We start from the raw sequence: 27,199 nt of genomic DNA, 5'->3' as shown, positions 1-27,199 counted from the left end.
CCCTTGGCTGAGAAGAGGGGTCCATTTAGGTGGTTGGGGGGCTTAGAATTTTATTTTTGGTTTACAGTGGGTACTAAATACACATTTCTACATAAATGAACAAGATTCTCTTTAATTATTTGCTCCAGTTATCTACTGCATAATCGACTACCCAAAAACTTAATGGCATAATACAACAATGATTTGTAATTTCTCATGATTCCGTGAGGGAAAAATAAATACTCGGACCCCGATTCACTCTGCCGAAAGAAAAACATTAAGCTGAAACAGAGTCATGAATGAAACTGCCTTTCCTTTTGTTCTGAAGCAGACAGCTACAGATCAAAGGTTAAACACCTCCTCAGGTTGCTACTCTGCATTCACCTTATCTACATAAAGTGCAGCGGCTCACACCTGTAATCCTAACACCTTGGGAGGCCAAAGTGGGCAGATCCCTTGAGCTCAGGAGTTCGAGACCAGCCCGGGCAACATGGCAAAAACCTTGTCTCTACTAAAAATACAAAAATTAGCTGGGTGTGGTGGTGGGTGCCTATGATCCCAGCTACTTGGGAGGCTGAGGCAGGAGAATCATTTGAACCTGGAGGGCAGAGGTTGCAGTGAGCTGAATTCACACCACTGCACTCTAGCCTGGGTGATGGAGTGAGACCCTGCCTAAAATATATATACAAAAATAAAAAATAAAGTGCTGATTTACTGGGCACTAGATGAATACATAATTGATGATTCCCCTACCTGCTCCTTTTCTCTCACAGCATGTGGATGACCACGCCCTCCCTTTTTGCCTGAAGCCTGCTTTTCCCCTTTAAACACTAAAGCCCTCAAAATCATCTTTGGAGAAAGGCAGAGGCCACAGATGATTGCTTCTGTGAGTCTGTGTTTATTTTTTTCAGGCATGTCCTTAACCTACATTGATTGAGACCTGTCTCAGGTACTTTTTGGTTTACAATTCTGAGGGTCAGGAATATGGGCAGGGCTCAGCTTGTTGGTTCTTCTGCTCCAGGTGATGTTGGTTGGGGTCCACTCACTTGCTACATTAAGCTGGCAGCTGGGTTGCGGTGGAATGCCCAAAATGGCTTCACTCACCAGTGCTTTTGTTTTTTGTTTTTAATTTTATTTATTTATCTATTTATTTATTTATTTATTTTTTGAGATGGAGTCTTGCTCTGTCACCCAGGCTGGAGTGCAGTAGCATGATCTCAGCTCACTGCAACCTCTTCCTCACCAGTTCAAGCAATTCTCCTGCCTCAGCCTCCTGAGTAGCTGGAAGTACAGGTACCCACTACCATACCTGGCTGATTTTTGTATTTTATTTAGTAGAGATGGGGTTTCACTATGTTGGCCAGGCTGGTCTTGAACTCCTGACCTCAAGTGATTTGCCTGCCTTAGCTTCCCAAAGTGCTGGGATTACAGGCATGAGCCACCATGCCCAGCCTGTTTTTCTTTTTGAGATGGAGTCTCACTCGGTCGCCCAGGCTGGAGTGCAGTAGCGCGGTCTCAGCTCACTGCAACCTCTGCCTCCTGGGTTCAAACAATTCTCCTGCCTCAGTCTCTGAGTAGCTGGGACTACAGGCTCGTTTTTTTGTATTTTTTGTAGAGATGGGGTTTCACCGTGTTAGCCAGGATGGTCTTGAGCTCCTGACCTCACGATCCACTCGCCTCAGCCCCGCAAAGTGCTGGGATTATAGGTGTGAGCCTCCGTGCCTGGCCCTGTTTTTTGTTTTTAATAGAGACAGGGTCTCACTCTGCTGCCCACGGTGGAATGCAGTGTCACAATCACAGCTCACTGCAGTTGACCTCTTGGGCTCAAGTGATCCTCCCACTTCAGCCTCCCAAGTACCTGGGCCCACAGGTATGCACCACCGCGCCTTACTAATTTTTTATTTTTTATAGAGATAGGGTCTTGCTATGTTGCTCAGGCTGGTCTTGAACTCCTGGACTTAAGTGATCCTCCCACCTCTGCCTCCCAAAGTGCTGGGACTACAGGTGTAAGCCACGATGCTGGCCTCCCTTGCTCAGTGCCTATTAACTTTCTCAGATTTCCTGTAGGAAGCAGTAAAGAGTATTTTTCAATCTTTTCTTCATTTTATGAAGCACATTTGTCATCATCTTTTATAAGGCAATATCATTCCTTATAATGAAGGATTTATGTTCTTAAGCTTTCAGTGCTTTTAAAACAACAGGCCAGGGGTCAGGCACGGTGGCTCATGCCTGTAATCCCAGCATTTTGGGAGGCTGAGGAGGGTGGATCACTTGAGCCCAGGAATTCAGGACCAGCCTAGGCCCTATCTGTAGAAAAAATAAACAAAATTAGTGGGTTGTGGTGACACACAGCTGTAGTCCCAGCTACCTGGGAGGCTGAGATGGGAGGCTTGCTTGAGCCAGGGAGGTAGAGGCTGCAGTGAGGTGAGATGGTGCCACTGCATCCAGCCTGGGCCACAGAGTGAGACCCTGCCTCAAAACAAAAACAAAAAACATGATGCTAAGCCCCTGTTCCCCCATCTCCCTTTCTGCCGGCTTCTCTGCCTACTTGCTGGAAACCTTATTCTGTATAGTCGGGGTGTCCAGCCAGGCTTGTACACCAAGGAACACAAACACTACGAATATGAATCTAAGAATCCCATAAATCTTCATGCCATGTTACCAATGTGCTCTAATCTTTAGAGTGTGGGCTCAAACTTCAGTGTGCTTATGAATCAAGGCTATAAAAAAAAGAACAAGATCATGTCCTTTGCAGGAACGTGGATGGAACTGGAGGCCACTGTCCTTAGCAAAGGAACACAGGAACAGACACCAAATAACCACATGGTCTCTCTTAGAAGTGGGAGCTAAATGGTGAGAACACATGGACACATAGAGGGAAACAACACACACTGTGGCCTTTTGGAGGGTAGAGGGTAGGAGGAGGGAGAGGATCAGGAAAAATAACTAATGGCTACTAGGCTTAGTACCCTGGTAATGTACTAATCTGTACAACAAACCCCCATGACACAAGTTTACCTATATAACAAACTGGCACATGCACCCCTGAACTTAAAAGTTAAAAAAAAAAAACATTTCTTTTCTTTTCTTTTTTTCTTTGAGACAGAGTCTTGCTCTGTCCAGGTTGGAGTGCAGTGGTGTGATCCCGGCTCACTGCAACCTCCAAGTCCTGGGTTCAAGCTATTCTCCTGCCTCAGCCTCCCAAGTAGCTGGGATTACAGGCACCCACCACCATGCCTGGCTAATTTTTGTATTTTTAGTAGAAACGGGGTTTCATCATGTTGCCCAGGCTGGTCTCGAACTCCTGGCCTCAACTGATCAGCTGGCCTCCCAAAGTACTGGCATTACAGGCATGAACCACTGGCCAACAACCATTTCTGATGGGTGAGTCAAGTAGGAGAAATAAAACCAGTGGTGCACAGGAAAATCCTAGACTGCACAGAGAAAAGCTGGGGTATGTTAGACTGAATAGAAGATGTGTATATTGCCTGTGAGTCTGCAGCCTGTGAACTCTCACATCTGTTTCCTATTGTGATTTCAGAATGCATTCGGCTCTGTTCTAACTTTATATAGGCCCTTCTCATTCCCTGGGGACTAACTGAATATTTGATTTATTCAGTTCATGTCCACCAGAAACATAGCTGTGTGGGGTAGGGAAGGCTACCAAGATCAATAAATCACCTTCCTTGCCCTGTTCATTCATTCACTTGTAACATTTCTTGACAAGGGGTACATAATATATTATCTATCCTCCAGGCTATATTCCCTATTCTTCAGGAGCTAAATACCTAATTTTACTAAATGACTTAGTTTTCTGTTGCTGCTGTAACAATGATAAGATGTAGCAACTTTAGGGCCAGACACAATGGCTCATGTCTGTAATCTCAGCACTTTCAGAGGCCAGGCAGGCGGATCACTTGAGGTCAGGAGCCCGAGGTCAGTGTGGCCAACATGGTGAAACCCCGTCTTTACTTAAAATACAAAAATTAGCCGGGCATGGTGGTGGGCGCCTGTAATCCCAGCTACTCAGGAGGCTGAGGCAGGAGACAGAGGATCGCTTGAACGTGGGAGGCAGAGGTTGCAGTGAGCAGAGATCATGCCACTGCACTCCAGCCTGGGCAACAAAGCCAGACTCTGTCTCAAACAAAACGAAACAAAACAAAACAAGATGTAGCAACGTTAAATAAGGCACATTTGTTAGCTCCCAATTCAGTAGGTCAGAAGCCTGAGTGGGCTCCACTGGCTCTCTACTCTGGGTTTCACAAGGCTGAAATCAAGGTGCAGCCCCTGGGCTCTTGTTGGGAGGCACAAGGGAGAATTCACTTCCAAACCCACTCCTATTGCTGGCAGAATGCAGTTCTTCGCAGCTCAAGAACTGAGGTTCCCATTTCTTTGCTGGCTGTGTACTGAGGTCCACCCATAGCTCCTAGAGGTCTCTCTTGGGCCCTTGCGTGGGGCCCCTACATTTCAGAGCTAGCAAGAGTGCATCAAATCCTTACACTTGGGGTCTGACTTCCGCTTCTGCTACATCTTTTATTCCAGCTGGGGAAAGTGCTCTGCTTTTCAGGGCTTGTGTGATTAGATTGAGCTAACTCCCAGTACTCCAGGAAAGTCAATGACCTATGATTATAGACTTTGCCATCTAAGGTAACATGGTACAAATTCTGGGGATTAGGGTGTACTTCTGTTGGGGCCCATTCTTCAGCCTGTTACAGGTAGACAGGCATGAGTGGGGCAGGAGAGGGCTCTCCCCTGACCCCCCAGGAATGTCAGGAGATCAGCAGGTGCTGGTTCAACAATGATCACACCGCCTCTCTCAAAATGATAATTCAGCAGCTAGCGCCAGGGAGAGACAATCTCCTGAAGGTCTGCAGCTGTTATATTAGAGTGTTAATTGAAGGCAGGTGCCAGGGAGAAGCAGAAACGGCTTCTAGTAAAATCTCAGGTATCGGGCAAAGGAGCCTGAGCATGTGCATTAGGAGACAAAATGGCAGAGTATGACCTCCTGGGGGGCTCTCTGCTGGGAAAGGGAAGAAAGCCTCAGATGGGCATGTGTACAGCTTCCTAAACATACAGCACATGCTCACTTCCCCAGCGTGAAGAAAGCACTACACATGTGGGCAGCCCACCCTAAGGGAAGAATCATGGGAAAGGGGCACAAGATGCCAGAGGTGGCCCAGCATAGAAAGTCCTAGAATCACAGTTAAACGGGGCACTTGACCTGTTACACATACAGTATTACATATTATACATACAGTATATACATACTATATGTATATACTGGGCATGGTGGCATGTGCCTGTAGGCTACTCAGGAGGCTGAGGCAGGACGATTGCTTGAGCCCAGGTGGTCAAGGCTGAAGTGAGCTGTGATTGTGCCACTGCACTCCAGCCTGGGCAACAGAGACTCTGTCTAAAAAAAACATACATATATATACACACACACATGCACACACACATGCACACTATACATATATAGTATATGCATACTATACACACATATAGTATATGCATACTATACACACATATAGTATATGCATACTATACACACACATATACTGTAGTATATACTATATAGTATACACTGTATATACTATATAGTATATACTATATAGTATACACTGTATATACTGTACATACTATTTATAGTATGTATATTATTGTATGTATATATACTATATAGTATATACATACTATAAATATAAATAGTATATATACATATACATACTATTTATAGTATGTATATACTATATAGTATATATACACACATATATACTATATAGTATATATGTATAAATATATGTATGTATGTATAAATATATGTATGTATGTATAAATATATGTATGTATAAATATATGTATGTATGTATAGACGTATGTATAAATATATGTATGTATATATACTATATAGTATATACATACTATTTATAGTATACTATTTATAGTATGTATATACTATAGACATACTTTTTATAGTATGTATATACTATTTAGTATATATACATACTATATATACATATATACATATGTGTATATATACTACATGTATATACTATATACATATGTGTGTATATACCACCTGTATATACTATATACATATGTGTATACATACTATATATAGTGTATACATGCTATATATACACATACAGTACATGCTATATATACACATATATCGTTTATACTATGTAGTATGTATGTAGTAGATACATACTACATAGTATAAACGATATATGTGTATATATAGCATGTACTGTATGTGTATATATAGCATGTATACATATAGTATATACTACATACTACATAGTATAAACGATATATGTGTATATATAGCATGTACTGTATGTGTATATATAGCATGTATACACTATATATGTGTGTATATCACTTGCATGTACTATATGTGTGTATATAGCTTGTATGTACTATAAGTGTGTATATAGCATGTATATACTATATGTGTGTATATAGTACGTATATACTATATATTTATAGTGCGTGTGTGTGTGTATATATATATTTTTTTAGACAGGGTCTCACTCTGTTGCTCAGGCTGGAGTGCAGTGGCACAATCACAGGTCACTTCAGCCTTAACCTCCTGGGCTCAAGCAATCGTCCTGCCTCAGCCTCTTGAGTAGCCTACAGGCACATGCCACCATGCCCAGCTAATTTTTAAAAACTTTTTGCAGAGACAGGGTTTTGCTATGTTGCCCAGGCTCCAGTCAGATATTTCACGTAGGTTCTTTTCTATTTTCCCTAAGTGTCGGCTGGTCTGAGAAATAAAGGGACAGAGTACAAAAGAGAGAAATTTTAAAGCTGGGTGTCCCGGGGGAGACATCACATATCGGAGGGATCTGTGATGCCCCCTGAGCCATAAAACCAGCAAGTTTTTATGAGTGATTTCGAAAGGGGAGGGAGTGTACGAATAGGGTGTGGGTCACAGAGATCACAGTCACATCCAGTCAGATTTTCTCAGGAATGTAACTTAGCCCTTTGTTTCTCTTTTCTTTTCTTCTTTTCTTTTCTTTTCTTTCTTTTCTTTCTTCCTTCCTTCTTTCTTTCTTCCATATTTCCTTTCTTCTTCCTTCCTTTTTTCCTTTTTTCTCATTCCTTCCTTCTTTTTTCTTTCTTCCTTTCTTTTTTCCTTCTTCCTCTTCCTCTGCCTCTTTGATGTTTTCTTAAGTTTTTTAAACATTTATTTATTTATTTATTTTTTAGAAACAGGGTCTTGCTTTGTGGACCCAGCTGGAGAGCAGTAGCATGATCACAGCTTACTGAAGCCTCCAACTCCTGGGCTCAAGCAATCCTCCCACCTCAGCCTCCATGTAGATTTCACTCAATGTTAGTGTTTGGCTGTTATGATGGTGTTTTGAACCCACTGTTGTGATCTGGCTGATGTTTTGACCCTGAAGACACCTTGACTACATATGTATGTATGTAATATGAACAAAAATGATAAATTACACATTATTATTTATTAGGGGAAATTCAGCCAGATATCGGGCAAAATTCACCCCCGATATTTCACGTAGGTTCTTTTCTATTTTCCCTAAGTGTCAGCTGGTCTGAGAAATAAAGGGACAGAGTACAAAAGAGAGAAATTTTAAAGCTGGGTGTCCCGGGGGAGACATCACATATCGGAAGGATCTGTGATCCCCCCTGAGCCAAAAAACTAGCAAGTTTTTATTAGCGATTTTCGAAAGGGGAGGGAGTGTACGAATAGGGTGTGGGTCACAGAGATCACATGCTTCACAAGGTAATAAGATATCACAAGGTAAATGGAGGCAGGGCAAGATCACAGGACCACAGAACCAGGGTGAAATTAGAATTGCTAATGAAGTTTCGGGCAGGCATTGTCATTGATAACATCTTATCAGGAGACAGGGTTTGAGAGCAGACAACTGGTCTGACCAAAATTTATGAGGTGGGAATTTCCTCGTCCTAATAAGCCTGGGAGCACTACAGGAGACTGGGGCTTATTTCATCCCTACAGCTGCGACCTGTATATACATATAGCTTGTATGTACTATATGTGTGTATATAGCATGTATATACTATATGTGTGTATATAGTATGTATATACTATATATTTGTAGTGCATGTATGTGTGTATATATATATATATTTTTAGACAGGGTCTCACTTTGTTGCCCAGGCTGGAGTGCAGTGGCACAATCACATTTTCAGCCTTAATCTCCTGGGCTCAAGCAATCCTCCTGCCTCAGCCTCCTGAGTAGCCTACAGTCACATGCCACCATGCCCAGCCGCCCCCAAAGTGGCCATTTCAGAGGCCTACCCTCAGGGATGCATTCTCTTTCTCAGGGATGTTCCTTGCTGAGAAAAAGAATTCAGAGATATTTCTCCCATTTGCTTTTGAAAGAAGAGAAATATGGGCTCTGTTCCACCCGGCTCACCAGCAGTCAGAGTTTAAGGTTATCTCTCTTGTTCCCTGAACATTGCTGTTATCCTGTTCTCTTTCCAAGGTGCCCAGATTTCATATTGTTCAAACACACATGCTGTACAAACAATTTGTGCAGTTAACGCAATCATCACAGGGTCCTGAGGTGACATACATCCTCCTCAGCTTACGAAGATGATGGGATTAAGAGATTAAAGACAGGCGTAGGAAATCACAAGGGTATTGACTGGGGAAGTGATAAGTGTCCATGAAATCTTCACAATTTATGTTCAGAGATTACAGTAAAGACAGGTGTAAGAAATTATAAAAGTATTAATTTGGGGAACTAATAAATGTCCATGAAATCTTCACAATTTATGTTCTTTTGCCATGGCTTCGGCCAGTCCCTCCGCTCAGGGTCCCTGAATTCCCACAACGATTATTCACAACTTCATTTTTTTCCTCTGGCAGGATAAGGAAAGTTTTGAGGTTGGGCATGGTGGGCTCATGCCTGTGGTCCCTGCGCTTTTGGAGGCTGAGGTGGGAGGATTGCTTGAGCCCAGGAGTTCAAGACTGCAGTGAGCTATGACCGTGCCACTGCACTCCAGCGTGGGGGACAGAATAAGACCCTGTCTCAAACAAACAAACAAACAAACAAAAAGTTTTGGTTGCCAATTCAACACCATCCAGCTGCTGCCAATATTATTATATGTTTTAGAAAAATCTGCTGGGGGAGAGGGAGAAACGAGGGAGGGGCCAGTATTTACCGGAGAGGGAGAATTAAAATGGTGGTGGCTGAGGCAAGAAGGCTGAAAGAAAAGTGCTTGCCTGTTGCGGGGTCTAGGAGGCATTCCGGTGGGGAAGTTCAGGATATGGAGAGAAAAACCATATCTTTTCTTTTTTTTGGAGACGGAGTCTCACTTTACTGCCCAGGCTGGAATGCAGTGGTGCGATCTTGGCTCACTGCAAGCTCCGCTTCCCGGGTTCAAGCAATTCTCATGCATCAGCCTCCTGCGTAGCTGGGATTACAGGCACCCGCCACCACAGCCACCTGGACAACTGGCCGTCAAGACCTTCCATCGGGTAACAGAACCACATCACACCTAGAACCAAGTCCAAAACGTCCTGTTCTTTTCTGTGTAGCCTGTTGTTCTCAAGCAGATTTCTTAGCGCTGCCTTCTGGTCAGATCAAAGCCACCTCCTCCAGGAGGCAGTAAAGACTTTTAACCTTGTTTAAAATGAAGTCTTGCCTTGCCTTCTCCTCCTGGAAGGCAATCTTTGTTTGCCTGGGAGTCTTCGGCTAGCCAGAGATTAACAGTGTGATTTATGGTGGGGGCTTAGGGTTACATGGATATCACTTAACCAAGAGGCTGAGATCAGCCATGAGAGGAATCAAACAATCAATCAATCACGCACATGCAGTGGAGCCCAGTAAAAGTTCTGCACACTGCGGCTCAAGTGAGCTTCCCTGGCTGGCAGTACTTTGCGCGTGTGGCCACACATCAGTGCAGGGCAAATAATGAGGCCTGACTACACAGGGAGAGGACCACGGGAGGACCTCGAAGCTCCACGCTGTAATCCCCAGACTCCCCCTCTGCCCTTCTTCCTTGGCTGATGTTAATCTGTATCATTTCCCTGCTAAGAAACCAGTTGTGAGTAGAGTAGTTTTTAGTGAATTCTGTGATTCCTTCTAGCAAATTATGGAACTTGAAGGTGGTTTTGGAAACCGCCAGAATTTGCCGTTGGTGTCAGAGGTGATAATGGTCTTGGGGACTGTTCCCCCAGCCTGTGTAGTTCGCCTAAGCTCCTGCACCTTCATGACGGCCTCTCTGCCAGTTCTTCTCTGTGTCCATGCCCTTACTTTCTTTTCTCATCTATCATTTACTTGTCTGTGTCTATATTGCCTGTTTCTCCTGCCAGAACGGCATCCCAGGGCTGGGCCTGCGGGGGCTCTTCCCGTTACCGCCCCCTGCCATGTTGTGCTCCTTAAGCATCATGTGTGGTACGCGATCTCTTCTCCTTCATTCACACCCGAGGCTGGGCGTGGACCGCTAAAGAGAAGGTTCGGCATATGTATTACTCAAAGCTGCACCCAGCACATTCCGGGAGCTTTGCTCTTTGTCACCATTCGTTGAATGCTCTATATTTTGATAAATAAAACAATGAATGTGAAAGCATAAAAGCAGATCAAGAAGGGACAAACAGCACCTGTAGCGGAACTGCCAGTCTGGAGCTCGGCCGGACCCCGCCCCTCCCCGCCTAGGCCCCGCCTACCAGGCCCCGCCCCTCCGGGTTCCCGCAGGAAAGCACCGCCCCCGTGTGGGTGGGTGCGGGGCGCGGCGCTGGCCGGGCATGCGCAGAGCGCGCGGGGCGCGGTTGCCGTGGCAGCGCCGGCTCCGGAGAGGGCTGCTGGCGCTGGGCCGGGACCGCTGGGCCTGAGGTGGCGACCGGAGAGCCCGCGGCCGGGCCGGAGGCAGCTCGGGGCAGGCTTGAGCGGCGGGGCGCGCTGCCCGGCCGGCGGGGATGCGGGACCGGCTGCCAGACCTGACGGCGGTGAGCGGCAGCCGCGGGTAGCGGTTCAGGCCCGGCCGGGGCGGGGTCTGGAGGGCGGGCGGGGGCTCGGGGCGTCTTGGGCGGGGCTCAGGGTGGGTCCCCAGGGCGGGGATCTCCGGCGTTCTGGGGCGGGGGCTGCGGGCAGGGTCTCAGGGAGTCTTGAGCGGGGGCTCCGGGCAGGGTCCCCAGGGCGGGGGTCTCGGGGAGTCCTAGGGTGGGGGCTCTGGGTGGGGTCCCCAGGGCGGGGGTCTCGGGGAGTCCTAGGGTGGGGGCTCCGGGCGGGGTCCCCAGGGCGGGGGTCTCGGGGAGTCCTAGGGTGGGGGCTCTGGGTGGGGTCCCCAGGGCGGGGGTCTCGGGGAGTCCTAGGGTGGGGGCTCCGGGCGGGGTCCCCAGGGCTTCCTGGGCGGAGTCCTCAGGGCGGGTTGGGGCAGGAGGAGGGAGCGGGGAAGGTCCCGGCCTCGACCCCCTCTTCAAGCGTGGCTCCCTGTCCGTCACTCCGCCTGGCGGATTCTATCTGGCGCTTACCCAGCCGGAGCCCACCGGTCTAACTTTGGTCCGCCCCACGGGGTCCCCGCAGCGGGCGTCAGCCCCGGGGAGCAGGCCGGGTCCTCTTGGTCGCTGCTTTATCCCTGGGGCTTCACACAGGACTCTGCACCAAGCGGGAGGCAACAGATGGGTGTGAAATGCGGGCGCCTTAGAGTGCTGGGTGCTTGGGGTGGGGCGAGCGCGAACAACAGCTCGTGTCTGGTCTCCTACTAGTTTGCTTTGGGAACTGGGACCCTGTGTTGACTCTGAACGCACCTAACGCGCCCAGCAGCCGGGCACACAGCAAATTACTGTTTACTTTAGCAAGGGAAAAGCAGGTCAATAAAAATTTTGGAAGGATTTTGATGCATTCTACACGTGTAAAGGTGACAGGACTGTGCATGGTGCAGTGACAGCGAAATGATAGTGATGGTCGTGCACTTTCCAAGCTTGTCTAACCCAAGACGGCTTAGGCCAACAGAAGTAGTTATGACTTTTTCCCTTTACAATACAGGTACCAATTCATGCTGCGTGTGTGCGCAGATAGAGCCCCTGGTCTCTAAATTGTTGGCAGCCGCAGAACAGGGGTGCTAAGGCCCACAGCCCTACGGCACCCATTGCGTGTAATAAATTATTCTCTCTCCTCTGCTGCTGGAATGGAGCTGTTATGTACCCCCGAGTGGGAGAATAGAGAAAAGAGCCACTTAAATCATTATCTGTGTTCTTTGGTTCAGATGAGGAGCTCTGGTTGAGAAAGGCAATGATTTCATCCTTAGGATCATGGAAATTATGCTTTATATTCATTCCAGGGAAGTTTCTTCACAGTGATTTTTCCTTTTTTATTAATGGACAAATATTCCCTGTGGTCCGCAGGTCAATATCATCTTAAACACAGCAAATTATAGTTGTGTTGTCTTGCCCGATAGATTATCTTTCAGTGCCGTGTAGTAGGAGCTCAGATGTTTATTTAATGAAGAAAAGCCGTGGCTCACGCCTGTAATCCCAGCAGTCTGGGAGATCAGGGTGGGGGGATCACTTGAGCCCAGGTATTGGAGACCAGCTTGGGCAACACAGGGAGACTCTGTTTCTCAAAAAAAATTGAAAAATTAGCAGGAGGTGAGTCGCAGTGGCTCATGCGTGTAATCCCAGCACTTTGGGAGGCCGAGTTGGGTGGACCATTTGAGGTCAGGAGTTGGAGACTAGCCTGGCCAACATGGCAAAACCCCGTTTCTACTAAAAATACAAAAATTAGCCGGATGTCATGGCGCACATCTGTAGTCCCAGCTACTCTGGAGGCTGCGGCAGGAGAATCGCTTGAACCCAGGAGGCGGAGGTTGCAGAAAGCCGAGATTGTGCCACTGTACTCCAGTCTGGGCAACAGAAAGAGACTCTGTTTCAAAAAAACCAATAAAACAAAACACGCACAAAAAAAACTATCCAGGTGTGGTGACTCAAACCTGGTACTCAGGAGGCTAAGCTAGGAGGATTCCTTGAGCCCAGGAGATAGAGGCTGCAGTGAGCCATGATTGTGCCATGCCCCTGCACTCCAGCCTGGGTGACAGAGTGAGACATTGTCTCAAAAAAAAAAAATGCTTAATGTCATTGAACATGAGAGCTGTGACTATTTTGGCAAAATATAGCCAAATTTATATGTTGGGGAATCGTGAGAAAGTACCTTTTCTTGGCTTGAATAGCAAAAAGCAAATAAGGCAGTTATTTGTCACTCAGTTTCTATATATCCCAACCCTTCCTGAAACAGTAGAACATGTCAATCAGTTTTGTTCTAGAATGGCAGAGCTCAGAAGTCAGCTCATCTACTTCAATACTATCCTGCTTTAGATACAGCCACTGAGCAGTCAGAGAGTATATCCGTGGAAGTTTCCACTTCTGGAGTTTCTCATCTTGGGCAAATAATTTTTAACTCTCTCACAACTTTTTCTTGTGCGTAAAGTGGGGACGGTGGTATCTCTCTTGTCCATCTCACAGAGGGAGTTACGAAGCATAAAATTATCTAATGTGTGAAGCTCTGGGAGAAGGTGGGAGGGAGCAAGTGCTATGTAATTATAAGTGTGATTAATGTTTACCAGACTTTTTGTTTTTAGGGAGTTATAAAAAGCAGCCTTCTGGCTGGGCGCAGTGGCTTTCACCTGTAGTCCCAGCACTTTGGGAGGCTGAGGCGGGCGGATCATTTGAGCTCAGGAGTTCAAGACCAGCCTGGGCAACATGGCAAAACCTTGTCTTTACAAAAAACATACAGTAAATTAGCCAGGTGTAGTGGCATATGCCTGTGGTTCCAGCTACTCAGGAGGCTGAGATGGGAAGATTGCTTGAGCCCAGGAGGTGGAGGTTGCAGTGAGCCAAGATTTTGCCACTGCCCTCCAGCCTGGGCGACAGACAGATTGAGACCCTGCCTCAAAAAAAGAAAAAAGAACAACCTTCTCCCTAATATAAAATAGTAAGTTAAAACTGAATTTGAAGTTTAATAACTTTTAATATTTAAAAGCCCATGTTAAAGTTACCAGATACAAGTTTAATTCCTTCCCTGCCCGCCCCAGGAAATGTGTCCTTTCCAAGTAGTTCTTAGAGTAGTTGAATGTGTATTCACAACCATGCTTCTAAATGGCTGGTGTTTTTTTTCTAGGTAAAGTTTAATATTTTGTTGGTTAAAATGCCTCATCTACAATGTCCATATTAACAAAATATTTGTGATGCTTCCAAAAAGTTTATTTTATTAGCTGTTGATGCTTGTTCCTGTGAAAAATGTACCTCTGATAATTACATGTATAGGGCTTAAAAATTAATTTGCTCAATAGAATTTGTATTGACAGATTTCGTTTCTAATCAGTGATTCTGTTTTTGAGCAACCAGTCATTTGGGCATAGAAAGTTTGCGTGACTTGGTCCAGATCTCTGACACTCTTAAATCCAGAAAGATATTTCTGATTTACAGAAAGTAAAAGACTCGCCCATCCAACAGGTACTTGAATGTCAGGCCTCTAGCAGATCATGTGCTGGGTGCAGAGAGACACAGCAGTGAACTGAGCGTGGGTGCAGATGCGTGCAGCCTGGGAAGGAAGAGTGACCGAGGTGTAATGAAATTCACTTGAGGATGTAAGCAAAACAGAATAGCTATTCTATAAGATAACCACCCCAAACATATTTTGATTACTTTTTAAAAAAAGTTTATGAACATTGATATATTTATTATATTTGATATATATTTATGATATATATATTTATTATAGTGAGGAATAGATAAACCACATATTTCATCTGTGGGAATTGTTTGCATGATAATAAACAATAAATACACAGTAGCTCTGTGGTGTTTTAGTAGACCTAAAAGAAATGAGAACGTTATTTTTCATCCTAGTTTCAAAGTGATGAACTGCAAATATAATCTCTTTTTTTTTTCTTTGAGACAGGATCTCACTGTGTCGCCCAGGCTGGAGTGCAGTGGCACGATCACGACTCATTGCACCCTTGATCTCCCAGGCTGAAGCTATCCTCCCACCTCAGCTTCTTGAGTAGCTAGGACCACAGGCGTGTGCCACTGCACCCAGCAAATTTTTGTATTTTTTGTAGAGATGGGGTTTCGCTGTGTTGCCCAGGCTGGTCTTCAACTCTTGAGCTCAAGCAATCTGCCCACCTTAGGCTCCCAAAGTGCTGGGATTTCAGGCGTGAGCCACCATGCCCGGCCTGCAAATATAATTTCTTAAATGGTGGAAAACACTGCTCAGATATTTTTAAAAGTTACTTTTTGACAGCTCATGGTTGCCCATGTAGTGCAGAATGTTGTATAGTGAAGATTAAGGTTCCAATTCATAAAATAAGAAGATTAAAAAACTTCATTGGAACTTAAAATACTAAGAATTTCATATATGAACATAATTTTATGTATGCATGTATTTATAGTTTAGAATTTCATAATTTATGCAATCCTGCCAAATTTTTATATTTTGTGTGTTCTCATACAAACAGTTCCTACAGTTGGAGTCTATAGTTTCTCTATTCTTAACTATAATAGGTTTATTCATTTGTATATCTAAACATGTCCTTTGGTTTGAAGAGCAAAATCTATACATTTTCACAGATTAATCACTTCTTGTCTTTAACTTGAGGTCTATTCTGAATTTAAGGAGTAGCAACTCTAAGAAATAACTGATCCATAGAAGAGCTCCCTAGGAGCCCAGATCTATTGCCTTGTGGTGGCAGGATTTGCTCCTGCCTCCGGACTGATATGCCCCCTCCTCCCTGCCCTTGCAGGTGCTGCTCCCTTTGTCTCAACCACTGGACTTCTCCCTCTGCGCCTTCTCTGTTGCCTTGTACCCTGTTTTTTTTTTTTTCTTTTTGAGACAGAGTCTCACTTTCTTGCCCAGGGTGGAGTGCAATGGTGCGATCTCAGTTCACTGCATTCTCTGCCTCTAGGGTTCAAGCAATTCTCCCGCCTCAGCCTCCCATGACACCCAGCTGATTTTTGTATTTTTTAGTAGAGATGGAGTTTCACCACATTGGCCAGGCTGGTCTTGAACTCCCGACCTCAGGTGATCCACTTGCCTCGGCCTCCCAAAGTGCTGGGATTACAGGTGTGAGCCACCGCACGCAGCCTCGCACCTTTTTTAGTCTCAGGTTAGGCATCACCAGGAAGCCTTCCTGCCTCCCTTTCCTCGCATGTTCCCAGAGATGGCACATCTTGTCTTGGGGCATTCTGGACACAGATGCAGTCCTGTTTTTTCCTGCACCCTTTCCCTGGCTCTTCAACCTTTTCAGGGCAGATGCATGCTGTCATTTGTGCTCTGAATCCTCAGTATTCTGCATGGTGCCTGATCCAGAGCATCTGCCAGGTATTTATTGAATCAGTGTGTTTTCATTTGAAAATGCCCACGGTAAGAAAAATGTAGATGCCACTGGAATCTGTTGTCTTTAAGGCCCTTTGGTTAAAAGGGACAGAAACCCATCAGCTAAAGCAGAAAAGGGAGATTTATTAAAAGGCAGAGTGGGCTGGGTGGGGGGGCTCATGCCTGTAATCCCAGTACTTTGGGAGTCCGAGGTGGAAGGATCACTTGAGGTCAGGAGTTCTAGATCAGCCTGGTCAACATGGTGAAACCCCGTCTCTACTAAAGATGCAAAAATTAACTGGGGTAGTAGGTGCCTATAATCTCAGCTATTTGGGAAGCTGAGGTGAGAGAATAGCTGGAACCTGGGAAGTGGAGGTTGCAGTAAGCCAAGATCCTGCCACTGCACCGTAGCCTGGGTAACAGAGTGAGAATCCATCTCAAAAATAAATAAATAAACAAATAAATAAATAAATAAATAAATAAAAAAGGTAGAGTGATCTCCCCCAGGCTTTGAGGGCACGTAGTACCATCAGCCCTCATGAGGGTTGGAGTTAGGACGCAGCGAGCCACTGAGGTCCTTCCTGTCCTTGTGTCGTGGCCGTGTTGCGCTTGCCGGGTCTCTGTGTGTGTGTCTCTGTTTCTGTTTCTTGGCTTCTGTCATTTGTGTGTACTTTCTCACTCTCCTCCCCCTTGTCTGTGTCTGCCCTTCTCTTGCTCTTCATTCATTCATTCACTCGTTTGTTGACCTGGTCATCACTGACTGGTGGCTGTGTGCCAGGCACTGCTGTGGGCAGGATGCCTGGGTTGTGAAAAGACAGAAGTCCTTGCTCTTGTGCAGTCTGCAGCTGGGAGATAGACAGCAGCTGAGCAGATGAATCAAGTGTCTTTCTCAGTCCTTGCTGTGAAGGAATAAGCAGGGTGAGGGTGAGGGTGTGGGTGTGGCTGCCTTGGTCGGGCGGGTCAGGGGGCCACCCCGTGAGCTGAGCTGTGGATAAGAAAGCGGCCGTGGACAGGGCTGGGGGAGGGTGCCCTGGGCAGAAGGCATAGCAAGTCCAGAGGCCCAGAGTTGGGAATGAGTTCATGCAAGGGACAGAAAGATGCTGTTGGTAGTGAGTGGATGGTCAGTAGTGGGCGGAGGTGAGACATGAGTGAGCTGGAGAGGTTGACTGGAGCCAGATCATGTGGGTTTCTCTTTGTCTCCGCAACCTGGTGTAAGGGGGCTGTCTCCAGCCCCCAAGTTTAAATGCTCTCTAGTTCAGGTTCTCAGGGCTTCATCATGTCAGTTCTGATCCTCATTCCTGGGGCGAGATCATGTGATGGGCCCTTGGTAGCTCAAGATTAGCCTGGCAGTGTCTCATGTCCACGTGCCATGCTGGGGGCATCCAATTTATTGCAACTGCTTTGGAGAGCAATTTGGCATTGTTTAGTGAAGCTGAAGACGCTTAAACCCCATGGCTCAGTGGTCCTCTCTCTGCATGTGTGTGTATGTTCCAGAAAACCATCCTGACATGCATGTGCAGCCGTGTAACTGGTTTGTTACATTGTTGGTAATGGAAAAATATTAGGCACGATAGGAGCCTGGATGGACACATCATGGCTTCTTATATAACGGAGTGTATGCAGCAATAAGATGAATGTATGAGGTTGAACCATATGGTGTGGTTTCACCTAACACTAGAGCGATATATGCTGAGTGGAGAAATCTGAATGTATAGCTGAGAGGAAAAACAAAAAAATGATTAAATTGCAGAGGCAGGGCGGGTGTAGTCGCTCACGCCTGTAATACCAGCACTTGGGGAGACCAAGGTGGGAGGATTGGTTGGACCCAGAAGTTCAAGGCCAGCCTGGGCAACATGGCCAGACCTCATCTCTAAAAAAATATGTGTGCCTGTAGTCCCAGCTACTCAGGAGGCTGAGGCGAAGGGATCACCTGAGCCCAGGAGGTCGAAGCTGTTGTGAGCTATGATCACACTACTGCACTCCAGCCTGGGTGACAGAGCAAGACCCTGCCTCCAAAAAAAAAAAAAAAAAATTGCAGAAGTATAATACTATTTACATAAATTTTAAGTGCCTGTTAAAAAGTATTTATATAATAATAATGGAAACAAGTGTTAGTAAAAATACAAAAAAATAAAAAAGTATAACATTTTATTATAGGTATAAAAGTGTAATTAACCATACAAAAATATGAGAAAGTAGGTTACGTTTAGCACCGTAATTACAAACTGGCCCAGAGTCAGCATTTACATGTTTATTTATTTGTTTGTTTTTTGAGACAAAGTCTCTCTCTATCACCAGGCTGGAGTGGCAGCATCACTGCTCACTGCAGCCTCAATCTCCTGAGCTCAAGGGATCCTCACAAGCGTGAGCCACCACGCCTGGCTAATTTTTGTATTTTTTTGTACCAAAAATGGGGTATCACCATGTTGCCCAGGCTGGTCTCAAACTCTGGAGCTTAAGTGATCCTCCCAGTTAAGCCTCCCAAAGTGCTGGGATTACAGGCATGAGCTGCCACACCTGGCCAGCTTTTACCTATGTTTAATTACAAGTATTCTTTTCTTTCTTTACCCAAGTGATTTAATTGTGAAAAGTAAGTCAAAGTATTCTAGCAACAAAGTACTAAAACCACAGTGTATATGTCAAGGTTTATAATTTATTTGCCCACAATTATTATTTGTATGGAAGGTCCTTAGCGTGTGTGTGAACAACAGGCAGAAGAAAGCCAGGATTCTGTCCAGCTTTGGACTCTGCCATTTGTGGTAGTTCAGATTCTGTTGAATTATAAATGATGATCGTTCCAATGGCAAGTTACTCTTTTCTGTTAGTCTCTAAACCAGGAAGCTACCTGCTACCTGTTCCTGACAATAGTATTCACACAGGGAGAGTTGTGATTTTACTATAATGCTACTTTTAAGGAGACTTCTGTTAACATTTAACAGAAATGGAATGTTGATATTTAAATGTTTATCCTGTACTTCGACACTTGGGAAATCAAGTATGTCATATAGGAGAGTATTCCCTGGCTTTTAGTAAACATTTGCCACAAGCAGTTTGGTTATTTACAATAAATACCCTCTTATAATCATGGCTGTTGCACAGCTATTGCACTATCTCAGCTTGAAAGACTGAATATGGACATTCATTGAAGACAAGAATAATGTAGCTTAGGGATAAAGCCAAAAAGATTGCTTTGGTCATTTTGTTTTATTTTTTTGAATGGAAAAGCAAGGACAGTATTATTGGGTCTGTTTCCTGTTACCTAATCAGTTTTGAGACTTCCAGGTAGAAATAAGACATATAAGTCAAGGCTTAAGAATAAGAAATAAGACAATAGAGGAAACATATTCCAGTCATGTGGACCTTTCCTGGTCTACAGGTAGAGAAACAAACTGTTTACCAGCAGGCGAATGACTCGGAACAAAAATCTGCCCGTGCCGTGGGTTCAGAGTGGAGGAGGATTGACGCCACGCCACTGTGGGGGTGCATCGCACAGCATGGGACGGTCACCATGGGAGAGGAGGGTTGAGCGTCTGATTGTTTACGCCACGCCACGTGGGGGTGCATCACACAGCATGGGACGGTCACCATGGGAAAGCGGCCTGCTTTCACAGGGAAGCGTGGTGCTGGGGAGCATTGAGATGGGTGCAGCCTCTTTCCTGGAGCCGCAGGTGCAGTCTCCACAGTAGCATCTGCCTCGTGGGATTTGCCTCAAGATGGTCTTGTGGTGTGGGGGTAGGAAGTAGTGGGAAGCGGTGGGTGTCCACCGGAAACAAGACAGGCTGTAGCTTGACCATTGTTGAGCCTGGGTGATGGCGACACTGAGGGCTCACCATAGTATTCCTTCTCCTTTTGCATATGTTTACAGTTTTCCAAACAAACAAAAATGAGGTGACTTTGAATCTAGAACCTAAAGTTCCTGGCAGAGCAGGGAGGTATGAGATGCCCCGAGAGCCACGTGGCACCTCCAGGGTGGGGTGAAGCACTTTAATGGCCCGGGTCTCAGGGCCACAAGCGCAGTCTGCAGCTGAGTTTCAGCTCTCTACCCCTCCTCCCCACCCCTCCATGGGTATTTGGGTGAATGCACAGTCAGTGAATGACTTAACGCGGTGATGCTTCACTCCATCATTCCTGGCCCTGTGCCTGAGACCACACAGCTGAGAAGACAAGGCAGATAGCTATAGGGAATCAGTGAGACCAGCTAGTGGGATTTAGTGCCCAAGTGAGCACTTGGAGGCAGGGAGGGAGCAGGCTGTGGGCCCGAGAGGCGGGGCTGGCACGCACAGGGGAGTAGATCCTCTTTCTGAGAGAGGGGGTCCCCCGCAAGGGGAGTCTGTGGGACCTGGCCACCAGGCCTGGCCTGCATGGCTGGGGGGGCTCCGCAGCACAGCTCCTCCCCCCATCCCATCTTCCCCCAGGGTAGAGTGTGCTTGTTAGAGCAGGGTGTGTGGAATCACAGTCACAGGCCGTTTCCGCTCTGCCGTCCCTGCTGAGTGATCCCTGCACTGTGTTTCAGCCTCCTCACTGGCAACATGGGGACCATAAAATTAATGAGAACGTGTGTGTAGAGTATTTCAGATTGCCAACTCTTGTGAGCTGGAAGTAAAGGATGGCTCTTAACTCTTTTTAAGAGGGTCAACATGGTAATAGTACCGTTGTTAAGATGGGAAGTTTTGTAAAGTCAGACCTGGCTTCAGCTACTGGTTCGGCACCGCTTGGCTCTGAGACCATAACCATTGAGCATATGTTCTACTCTGAAATAGCAATGCCAGTACCTGCCTCCTGGTGGGGACTAGGGGGTGTGGTACCAGGAGGATTGACAGATAGCACACCTGGTTTGCCTCCTGCAGACCCTGGGCACCGGCACTCAATATCCTTCAGCCGTTCTGTTTTGGTTTTTAGAGTGGTGTGGGATCCTGGAGAGGAGTGTTAAACTATGTGTGTCTGTCTTAATGTTAGTTTCTGCTGCTTGTCAGTTGATTGCCATTTTGTCTTTTTTCTTTTTGAGACAGAGTCTCGCTCTGTTGCCCAGGCTGGAGTGCAGTGGCGCGATCTCGGCTCACTGCAAGCTCCACCTCCCGGGTTCATGGCATTCTCCTGCCTCAGCCTCCTGAATAGCTGGGACTACAGGCGCCTGCTACCACGCCCGGCTAATTTTTTTTGTATTTTTAGTAGAGACAGAGTTTCACTGTGTTAGCCAGGATGGTCTCGATCTCCTGACCTCGTGATCCACCCGCCTCGGCCTCCCAAGGCCTCCTGACCTCGTGAGCCACCGCGCCCGGCCCATTTTGTCTTGAAGTGCTGCTTTGCTTAGAATTATGAGTGTACGGGCCAGGCGCAGTGGCTCATGCCTGTAATCCCAGCAATTTGGGAGGGTGAGGCGGGCGGATTGCATGAGCTCAGGAGTTCGAAACCAGCCTAGCCAACATGGTGAAATCCTGTCTCTACTAAAAATACAAAAAAAAAAAAAAAAAAAAAAAAAAAAAAAAAAGCTGGGTGTGGTGGCAGGTGCGTGTAATCCTAGCTATTCAGGAGGTTGGGGCACAAGCATTACTTGAACCCAGAAGGCGGAGGTTGCAGTGAGCCGGGATCCTGCCACTGCACACTCCACACTCCAGCCTGGGCGACAGTGAGACTTTATTTCCAAAAAAAAAAGAGTAGGGACTAGAAATAATTTTATTAATAAAAGCCTTTATTGGTTTATATATTAATATTACCCATGAAAGTAGTGTTACCTTATAAAACACGGATAAATATCTTATCCTTAGGGTCTTCTGATGGAGATGGGACAATACTATCTCTATTTCATGGACAAGAGGCAGAGACTGAGACAAGCTAATGGGCTGCTGGGGAGGAGGCTGGGGCCCAGGTCTTCAGCTCCTGATCAATGGTCATTCTTCCGGGTGATGCTGGGTTTTTGTTGTTGTTGTTGTTTTGTTTTTAGAGACAGGGTCACTGCAGCCTCAACCTTCCAGGTTCAGGTAGTCTTCCCACCTCAGCCTCCTAAGTAGCTGGGACCACAGGCATGTGCCACCATGCCTGGCTAATTTTTTGTAGAGACAGGGTTTCACCACGTTGCCCAGGCCGGTCTTGAATTCCTGGACTTAAGCATTCTGCCCCCCTCAGCCTCCTAAAGTGCTGGGATTACAGGCGTGAGCCACTGCGGCTGGCCAGTGTTTTTACTGTTTATGGAAAATATGCAACACAAGCAGTTTTGCTTCTTGAGGGTAAAACTGACCTGTGTTATATTGACTTACATAGTGAGAACTAAATGATTCTAAGCAGCTTAGTTTTGAGAAAGCCACCCCTTGCTTCTCTCCAGGTCTTCCACCTTCCGGCTGCTTCAGCCAGGATCTGTTGTGTTGAAAATGTTGGGGAGTTCAATTGGGGTAGATAGTGGTGGCTGCTAGTTTGTTACAGTTTGGTGCTCCAGTGAGTTGAGATCTTGTGGGTATTGAACTGTTTTTGTATTTCAGTTCGCTATTTGTGCCTACATAAACATTTAAAAAAACTGAATTTTCCATTTTTCATTGTAGTGTAGGAAGAATGATGATGGAGACACAGTTGTGGTTGAGAAAGATCATTTCATGGATGATTTCTTCCATCAGGTAAGAGCGTTTAATGAAACCCAATCATAGCCTGCCTACCTGTCCTCCCTCCATCCCTCCCCCCCTCCCCCTCCCCTCCCCCTCCCCCTTTCTCCCTCCCTCTCCCTTTCCTCCCCTCCCGTCCCCACCCCTCCCTCCCACCCTTTCTTTTTTTCCTCCCTTCTTTCTTTTTCTTTTTCCTTTTCTTTTTCTTGTTTTTGGAGACAGAGTCTTGCCCTGTCGCCAGGCTGGAGTGCAGTGGCACAATCTTGGCTCACTGCAACCTCTGCCTCCCAGGTTCAAGTGATTCTCTTGCCTCAGCCTCCCAAATAGCTGGGACCACAGGTGCGTGCCACCACGCCCAGCTAATTCTTTTTTTTTTTTTGCATTTTTAGTAGAGATGGGGTTTCACTATCTAGGCTGGTTTCAAACTCCTGAGCTTAGGCAATCCGCCCGCCTCGGCTTCCCAAAGTGCTAGGACTACAGGTGTGAGCCCCTGTGCCCGGTGGCTTTCTTCTTTAAAGATTTATATCAGTATGATTGTGCATTTATCATATTTGAAATAATACTTCAGCTAATATTTTTAAAAGTTGTTTGAATTACGTAAGTTCTATGGAATTTTTAGTATGATCACAATGTTAATAATGAGAAAAATGCAAATCATCGTTCTGATGGAGTCCGGGAGGGAATTGGGTGCGGATGGTGGAGCTGTGCACGTGGCCTCCGCGTGGGCTGGGGCCGGGCCTGCAGCGCCCTCTGCTGGTGGGCGGCCACTTCTCCCACCCGGTGCTGGCTGCTGCAGCAGCGCCTCCTCCTTGCAGGCTGCCTTTTGGAGGTCCTGTGGCGCCCCTTAAGAGAGTTTTACAAAGGCCTCCCTGCAAGACGGGCAGTGTCTCAGAACGAGGCCTCCTTGGTTCTTCAGGAAGTGGTGGTTCCGGCAGCAGAGGTGGCGCCTGGCCGCAGGCGCAGGGGTCAGGTGTGCGTGGCTCCCACCAGCACTGCCACCCCTCCACCGGTGGGTGTGAGTCCTGAGGCAAGTGCCTAGAGCAGAGGGCTCAGGGTCTGAAATCCGTGACTGATCAGCTGTATATGAGCTCAGGCAGAAGACTCAGAGGAAAGTCACAGGTGACCCAGTGGCTGATATTTTCAGACGTGGCGGCCTGCCGGTGCTGGGATCCTATTTGAGGTGTGAGGCCTCCCCCTCCTGCTTATCTCCCCAGCGCAGCTCTTGGGCTTAGGCCCTGCTGAAATTCTCAAACCTAAGAATTATCTGATGTAATGTAGCATAATTTCAAATTTTTGAAATTGAGTCACAGAACAAATACATTGACCTTGTAAAACATGAAGAAACGAAAACACACGTCCAGTGGGTTTTTTAACGACGGAACCTTCATTGCAGGACTCGCCTTGATTATGCTGAGTCTCATGGGATAGTTTCACTCAGCAGCCTCATCTGGCCTAGCAGGGCCTGGATTTGAATATTTTAATAGGTTTATAAAAGCATATGGAAAGTTATTAGTTTTTCATTTTCAACCAGAATTTCTTGAATATCTCACATAAGCCTAGTGACTGGTTTTCTAGTATTTGTTAGTTGCTACTGTTATTTAAAGGAAAAAACCATGAGATTAAATTGTTAGCTACAAGGAACTTCCTTTAAGGTATAAAGGAGTTAAGATGCTGGGATTTCCTGATTTCACTTCTTGGAAATGAGACTTTTTAAATTGTCTTTAGCCTTCCTGCCCCCTTTGTCAAATGATTATTTTTCTGATTTAATTCCTTTTACTTGGTTGCTTAACTCTTCCATGTAAGTTCTTTGTAAAAATGTATTTATTTTAAAGAATCTCCTGCCATTAAGTGTTGCATTTAATAGAAAAGTTACATAGTGCAGGCCGGGTGCAGTGGCTCATGCCTGTAATCCCAGCACTTTGGGAGTCCGAGGTGGGTGGACCACCTGAGGTCAGGAGTTCCAGACCAGCCAGGCCAACATGGCAAAACCCTGTCTCTACTAAAAATACAAAAATTAGCCAGGCATGGGGCGGGTGCCTGTAATCCCAGCTGCTTGGAAGGCTGTGGTGGGAGAATCGCTGGAACCTGGGAGGTGGAGGTTGCAGTGAGCTGAGATTGTGCCACTGTACTCCAGCTTGGGGCGACAGCTTGGGTGACAAAAAAAAAAAAAAAAGAAAAAGAACAGAAAAGTTACATTGTGCAATTCACTGAGTGCCATTAAGCTGTGGTCTTTGTCGAACTGGTGCCAGTCTGTCTTTGCTGCTGGCGTCTCAGGGCCATGTGGGAAACAGGTTACTCGAGCTTTAGGAAGGCTTGCCCAGTGCTTTTCCTTATTGGGTTCTAACTTAAGCTCAAGCTTTCATTTGTTAGTCAATTTATTTTGCACTTAATTTCTGTGAAATGACTTCCTAGACAAATACAGAAGCAAATAATGTTTGTTAATATAAACTCATTCTGATCTTCAATATCACATAGAAGTTTGCAAGAGAAATGAATTTCACATGGTGTTTGGTTAACACTAAAACAGCGCTCTGAAGGGTGGCCAGGGAGTCTCGTTTCTGTGAAGATGATTTATAATGGAGCCAAAGGACCCCTGTGCTATGTTATTCCCGGACATAAAATGGTAGCTGGCACCATTCTCTCTCATTGCCTGTCTGGGTCCAGGGTGTATAGCCCTGCAGTTTCCTGTTCCTCTGGAGCCAGACGGGGGCTTGGAGTTAGCAGCGGTATATATTGCAGAACTCTCCAAGAGTTAAAATAATGTTTTTTTTCTTTTACTTTCTAACATATGTGTATTACTTTAGAAATGGTAATTTTTCTTTCTTTTTTTGAGATGGAGCCTTGCTGTGTCACCCAGGGTAGAGTGCAGTGGTGTGATCTCGGCTCACTACAGCCTCCTCCACCTGGGTTCAAGCACTTCTCTTGTCTCAGCCTCCTGAGTAGCTGGTGCTACAGGCACGCCACCATGCCTGGCTAATTTTGTATTTTTAGTAGAGACGGCATTTTGCCATGCTGGCCAGGCTGGTCTTGAACTTTTGACCTCAAGTGATCCGCTCGCCTCGGCCTCCAAAATGCTGGGATTACGGGTGTGAGCCACTGCTCCTGGCCTGCATGATTCTTTAATACTTAGACTTTTCAAATCTGGTCTGGGGTCCCTAAGACCCTTTCAAGAGGATTCTGTGGTCAAAGCTCTTTTCAAAGTAATACTAAGATGATCATTGCCATTTTCATTCTCTTACGACTGCACAATGATGGAGTTTCTCAGAGCCAACACACCAAACCCAGAAATATCTGTGATGATCAGGATGCTTTCTATTAAGCTAGACATTAGATTTACAAAAAGTGCAAATCACTGCCCGTTTCCACCGATTTTTTGGAGATCTATTTTTCACAGAAATGTGTTATTTATGTTGATACGTGTGTCAGTTTCCTGCTGCTGCTGTAACAAATCACCGCAATCACTGTGCTTCAACAACACGTTTATCACCTCCTCCTAGTTCCAGGGCCTGGAGAAGCTCAGGTGCTGGCAGGGCAGAGCTGCGAGCCTCCTGGAGCTGCCTTCCTCTCCAGCTTCCTCAGGCAGCCTGTGTTCTTGGTTTTCCTCCCTCTTCAAAGCCATCACTCCAGCCGCTCTTTTCACGATCAAGTGTCTTTTTTCCAACGTTGGTCCCCTTGCCTCGTCTTATAAGGACTCCTGTGGTTACGTTGGGCCCACCCAGATAATCCAGGGTAGTCTCCCATCTCAAGACTCAATTTGATCACATCTGCAAAGTTCCCGTTGCCATGCAAGGTGACATATTCACAGGCTCTGGGGTTAGGATGTGGATTGTGCCACAACATGTAATGGTTAATAATTACTTCTTCCTTTTTTTGTTTTTAAGAGCAGGGTCTTGCTCTATTGCCCAGGCTGGAGTATAGTGGTGCAGTCACAGCTCACTACAGCCTCAACTTCCTGGGCCCAAGTGATCTTCCTCCCTCAGCCTCCTGAGTGGCTGGGACTGCAGGCATGCACCATCGTGCCCGGCTAATTTTCCTTTTTTTTTTTTTTTAAAGTTTTTGTAGAGATGGGGTCTCTCTATGTTGCCCAGGCTGGTCTTGAACTCTTGGCCACAAGTGATCCTTCTGCCTTGGCTCCCAAAGTGCTGGGATTACAGGCATGAGCCACTGTGCCTGGCCTATAATTACTATTTTGAAATGAGGAAGGAGGTAGGAGCTGGCAGCAGAGGATCTTGCTCCAGGGCTCACCTTGCTACTTCTGTAGCTGGATCTCCCTCTACTGCTGTCTTCTAAGAACACTTGCGACTTTAACCCATTTATGCC

General features: G+C 46.2%; 1 protein-coding gene across 4 annotated transcripts in view; it reads left to right on the top strand.

Moving 5' to 3' along the window:
• The first annotated feature begins 10,722 nt into the window (after nucleotides 1-10,722).
• The window catches only part of STX2 (syntaxin 2), a 49,709-nt gene continuing 33,232 nt past the window's right edge, over nucleotides 10,723-27,199 (top strand). For all 4 annotated transcript variants that reach the window (XM_030821690.1, XM_003276122.2, XM_003276121.2 and 1 more), the window contains exons 1-2: nucleotides 10,723-10,927; nucleotides 22,823-22,894. In XM_030821690.1, the coding sequence (XP_030677550.1) occupies nucleotides 10,898-10,927; nucleotides 22,823-22,894 (102 nt within the window). In that variant the 5' untranslated portion in view covers nucleotides 10,723-10,897. The remainder of the gene's footprint in view (nucleotides 10,928-22,822; nucleotides 22,895-27,199) is intronic.

This window comes from Nomascus leucogenys, chromosome 10, assembly GCF_006542625.1.
Source record: "Nomascus leucogenys isolate Asia chromosome 10, Asia_NLE_v1, whole genome shotgun sequence".
Classification (NCBI taxonomy): Eukaryota; Metazoa; Chordata; class Mammalia; order Primates; family Hylobatidae; genus Nomascus; species Nomascus leucogenys.
The sequence above is the reverse complement of the archived record's forward strand: the minus strand, read 5'-3'. Positions and strand labels throughout refer to the sequence as shown.